Consider the following 5,606-nt stretch of genomic DNA (forward strand, 5'->3'; position numbering starts at 1 on the left):
ATAATGTGAAAAACTCCATCGCTACCTTGTAAGCGGGTTCCTAAATGGGCGTATGTGTGCACTGCTGTGAAGCAATTCGTTACAACACAAGATTTGAGATCACGCAATCCTTTGTGACGCTAAGGCCAGCAGCTCGCCGGTTGAAATTTGCAAGGGTGGTTTTTCTGTTCAGAGGCGCTGGAAGTGAGCGAGACGACCACCATTCAGCACAAAAATAGTCATATCTGGGCGTCATCCTCGATTCCTCCCTCTCCTTTCAGTCACACATAAATAATATCTGCGGTCTGCATACTTCCACCTACGCAACATAAACCGCCTCCGTCCGTCCCTTACCACTCACACTGCCTCCATCCTTATCCACAGCCTCGTCACCTCCCGCCTTGACTACTGTAACTCTCTCCTTTTTGGCCTTCCTCAAAAATCCATCCATAAACTTCAATTCTTCAGAACTCAGCAGCTCGTGTCATCACCAGAACCCCCTCATTTCATCATATAACCCCGGTTCTCAGCAGCTCCATTGGCTCCCGGTTCAATTCAGATACAATTTAAAATCCTTCTCCATACTTTCAAAGCCATCCATAACCTTGCCCCTCCATATCTATCAGAACTCCTACACATTGCCGTCCCCTCCCGCTCCCTCAGATCTTCTCCTCCCTCCACCTCACTGTCCCCCATGCTCGACTCATCACCGTGGGGAGCAGAGCCTTCAGCCGCTCTGCTCCCCGCTCTGGAACTCACTCCCACCCACCTCCGCAACATCAACTCTCTCCCTCTGTTCAAAACTAGACTAAAAACCCTCTGTTCCAGCTCGCTTATCTGTAATACACTGTTCCTGTTTTGTTTTGTTTGTTTGTTTTGTTTGTTTTGTTTTTTTGTTTTATCTGTTTTGTTATTACTACTTACACTTTTATGTTCCCTATATCTGTCTTTTATTCTCTGTAAAGCGTCATTGAGTGTTAGAAAGGCGCTGTTAAATAAAATGTATTATTATTATTATTATATAACCATTTCAATGATTCCAAAGCTATTCAGTTAAGGTAAATTAAGGTTAAAAAAAAAAAACTGCATTGTTCCACTTTAAAACAACCAAGATGTTCAGCTTTAAAACCTAGAAAAAAGTGTGTAATCTGACAACACAAATTAACTTTAAAAATGGGATGACAGTTTGAACACAGCTGTGTGTCAGTGTTGTCATTGAAACGGCATGATGGTATAATTCAAGGCCCTGTGTATTATAGTGGTTAGGTCCATATCAAATTGTCCAGTACAAGTTGACTTGTAGTTGTAATGTAATACAAAGTACTCTTGCTATGGTTACCCATAGCTACCTTGCATACTGATTTACAGTGGTTTAACTTTTGACTGTTGGGGTATCCTGTTGCGGATACCTACCAGCCAATCGAAAACAAATCTTTTCTGGAATAAATGTGAAACTTAAATCAATAATGATTTACTTACTCTCTGTTGACAGGTTTGGAGTGGCCTGTACGTATTACGGAATCAGCTTGAATGTCACTGGATTTGGTGTGAACATTTATCTCACGCAGTTCATCTACGGCGCAATTGAATTTCCGGCAAAAGCATTTGTCTTTTTCACTTTGAACAAAATTGGCCGAAGGTGGAGTCAGACTGGAACACTCGTTATGACTGGACTGTGTATATTCTGCAACATGTTTGTCCCTCGAGGTAAATGATCAATAGTGTGATTAGGCATACTATATAATAGATGACAACAGCAGAGAAAGCTAAACCTGGAATGCAAATAGTGCACTTGCATTTTTGAGGCAAAAGTTGTGAATGGTCCAATTCTACAGATAGTGGCTTCAAATATAATACAAGGTGGGGTTAAAATGTCTTTTCACAACTTTTTAGATAACGCAATGTTTCAGACAACTGTGGGAGCTTTGGGCAAGATGTTCGCAGAGGCATCTTTTACAACTGTATTTCTGTACACAACAGAGCTTTACCCCACAGTAATGAGGTCAGTAAACAGTCTTGTATAGAGCTTTTTTTTGCATATTTTACAAACAGTATCTGTATTCAGAGGCCTAAGAGTTTACTGAGACATCTGGATGACTTGACACTTGATATGCATCAGTCAGTGTTCCAGACTCAAAGGAGTTGCAGTTATATCTTGAAACTGATGTCCTTAATTGTTACAAATGTGTTGCATTTTTGCTTATGCAGGCAAAATGGATTGGGTTACTGCTCCTTCATGGGTCGTGTAGGCGTGTCTGTTTCCCCTCTGATCATGCTTCTTGAAGAAGTGTGGGGCCATTTACCGAGTACTATCTTCTCCCTGGTGGCTTTTGCTGCAGGGCTGTCAGCTTTTTTTCTTGCTGAGATACAAAACATTCGTCTGCCAGAGACTATTGAGGATGTGGAACACACAAGGTACCGGGCCTTCATTTGAATTGCATCCAAACATTCAAGTAAAATGTCCTTTGTAACGTAAAAAAGTATTTTGTGTTTCAGAAGAAGATCAATCTCCACCTCTGATGAGAAATCTCAACCCTAAATTATTTCTTCATTGCAACCAAAAGGCACTTGGCCTTGAGTTGCAGGGCATATAAGTGGTGGTAATATGTTTTAAATAATAAAAGAAGAAACAAGTGTTTCTAAGATAACCACAACCTGTGTACTTTTTTTCAACATATTATAATAAATGTGTGAAATATTTTTTTTGTACTGTGTGATTTGTTTTGTTATTTCAGGTATATCTCACTTACTTTCCAACAAACTGTTAGCTGCCTAAGGTGCATCCATTCAATTTAAAATAAGATGTGAGTTAAAAGAAACTTTGCAGTAAAGTTCATAGAGGAACAAAAGTGTGTTTTTCTCGGTCCATAATAAAAAGATAAATGATGCAACATTCATTGAAAGTGAAGCAAACATGTAGACCACATATAAGGTACAAACATGTAGTGCAATAACAGAAAAATAAAACATAAGTACTGTAAGCATAAAGTGAGGCAGAGCAGTAGGAACAGTAAAAGCAGTTTGTGAAGATATTAATGTATGCATGATTGTACAGTATGTTATGAGGTACAAGTAGTAGGACAGTCAAGTATAGTGAGGTAGGGCATGACGGGTTAAGTTTTTCATCCACGTAGGGCTTAGTGGTCTCCTATGTGCCCATAAATTCATCCATCTTGCCAAGATAGCATTCACAGTTTTATCTGGTAAATATCATTCATTCATTCATGAATTGCCTAGTATTGTACTCATCTATTCATGTCGCATTGCAATCATTCATATATTCACATCTTTAGCAATTATGTGTGTATCATTAGTAGGTAAATAAACATTTGATTGATAAAGGATTTGATTAAGTGGACTCCTTCACTCATCTTATTTTCCTCAGTCACCTTTTTGAGGAGGATTGTGACTCATATGGTAAATAAGCACTTGCGGAGATTTATTACGCCAAAGAATAATAATAAATTCTCCGGGGTTGACTTTCAACAGAAACTTAAACTTTTACTAATAAGTGATCACAATGTGTACACTACAATCTGTTTTCTGTCCACTTGTTAAACAAAAGAACTCCTCAACCTGGCATCCAGCAACTCAGTCAACATTATACCTGTGAAGGTGACCTAATTAGGAGGAGGAGCGGAGGTTGTCATATCATAGGAAATTTTTTTAACAGTTATTTCTCCAGATTTAAAGTCCAAAATTGAATTTAACAATTTAGAAATGAAACAGAAAAATAAAGTAAATACAAATCATCTTGTTTGTGTTTACAATGAAATTAATACATTTCACTTGTCAACAAGTGGTTTGTGTGTGAGTGAAGTATTACCTACGAGTCAAAAAACAAAATCCTTTCTTTTTTCGAGTGCAGGGCAATCAATCCACTGTATGTCATTTTAAATACAAATGAAAGCATTTACGCTACAATGGCAACTGTCCCCCTTTTTCTGGACCCTATTGAGGAACCAAGATAATTATGATATTGAAAAAAATAATAAATTCACTAAGAGGTAGAGGGAGCACAAAAGAAGGTGCACAATATGGTGTACGAAAGAAGGTGTACAATATGCAGAATCTAAGTATATAAAAAATTATGCAAGAGCAGTTGCTTTATTTTATTCATGTATTGAAATAAAAATCTTAATCTTGAAAAAAATAGAAAAACTCTAGTAGTAGTGTCTTGCTCAATGGCCCCCAGATGAGAGAAGAGGCTACCTAATGACAAGGGGACTGTGGACTGTGTGCTTGAAGAAGTGTGGCTCCCTCTACTGGGTAGTGTTGATGGTATTTGCTGCAGGGCTTTTCAGCTTGTTTACTTTCAGAGACACAAAATGTCTGTCTACCAGAAACTGTTCTAGATGTGGAAAAAACACGGTACTGGGCCTTATTTTAAACTGAATTTTTAAGTTCAAAACTTTCATAACATAGATATACCATGGAAATCCAGAGTTCTCGCGAGAGCACAATTTGAATTTGCTCAGTGAGTCACTCTGGCATCAAGTAATGCTGCTCATTAACCATGCCCTTGTAGCCGAGCTGCACCAATCACATCGATGTATCTGATATAGGCGGGCCAGAGGCGAGCTAAACAGATGATGACAGTTTAATCTACCAGTTAGCTACACTAGCTAAGCGTGTGGGGCTCTGGATACGTCACCCCGTGTATTGTTGTGATTGGTCATAGTGTTATCCAATTGCAAGCAGTAAGATTTTCAAATGCACGCTTGCTCCTCGAGATGGGCAACTTTATTACTCAATGTCAGACTCTTAATCTTTCTGATTTGGGTCTGGATTTCCAGGCTAACATGATATGTTACTGTAAAGATTATACTTGTATTGTGTTTCACAGGCTGATCAGTCTGGACATCTGATGACACTTAATTGTTTTCTTCATAGCAATGAATAGCCCCATACTGTGTTGGAAGATCATTGATGGTAACGTGTTATGTAAATAACAGAACTACAAGCAACATCTGTATACATTTTTTTTCCCCCCAACATGCTGTTTAAAAACAAATGTGATTACATGCATTACACTATCACTGATTCATGGCTTCATTTGGTTGGTAATGCAATGGAACATTAAAATGTCATAAAATGATGAGTCATTTTACCACATAGAGGTTACTGCTCTAACTATCACTACAAATGCATACTTTGCTTCACAGTCAGACAGATAAGATAACAGTTATTTTAGTGGTTAAGTGAGGTAAAATATTCACCAATTTCAACTGCAACCCAGCAACCCATTGGTTGTAGAAATGCCAAAGGTTGTTTAGGTCATAGAGTCCGGTTTGCTGTCTACTTTAGTGTGAAGGCAGGGGTGTTTGAAGACTTTTTTTCTCTGTTTCAAAAGATTTTGCACACAGTGGGAGGCCACAATGAGGTTCGAGAACATTCTAGCCAATATTAATGGATTTGGAAGATTTCAGATAATGATCGTTGTGATCAGCTTCATTGGCCGCTTCACACTGCCCTGCCACTTCATGCTAAACAACTTCATAGCTGCTGTTCCCGCTCACCACTGCGACATCAGCTCTCTGGATGACAGAGGTATTTTTAGAAATGTATCCCAGGCTGAGAGGCTTGCTGTTTTTATTCCACTCCAGGCAGATGGGACTCCAAACTCC

General features: G+C 38.8%; 1 protein-coding gene across 1 annotated transcript in view; it reads left to right on the top strand.

Annotated features, from left to right (window-relative positions):
- LOC116701640 (uncharacterized) overlaps positions 1–5,606 on the top strand; it is a 12,989-nt gene that overhangs the window by 3,426 nt on the left and 3,957 nt on the right. The window contains exons 7-11 of the mRNA XM_032535446.1: positions 1,472–1,686; positions 1,873–1,981; positions 2,188–2,394; positions 2,476–2,508; positions 5,333–5,529. Coding sequence (XP_032391337.1) covers positions 1,472–1,686; positions 1,873–1,981; positions 2,188–2,394; positions 2,476–2,508; positions 5,333–5,529 — 761 coding nt within the window. The remainder of the gene's footprint in view (positions 1–1,471; positions 1,687–1,872; positions 1,982–2,187; positions 2,395–2,475; positions 2,509–5,332; positions 5,530–5,606) is intronic.

The sequence above is a fragment of the Etheostoma spectabile genome, chromosome 2 (assembly GCF_008692095.1).
Source record: "Etheostoma spectabile isolate EspeVRDwgs_2016 chromosome 2, UIUC_Espe_1.0, whole genome shotgun sequence".
In the NCBI taxonomy this organism is placed as follows: domain Eukaryota; kingdom Metazoa; phylum Chordata; class Actinopteri; order Perciformes; family Percidae; genus Etheostoma; species Etheostoma spectabile.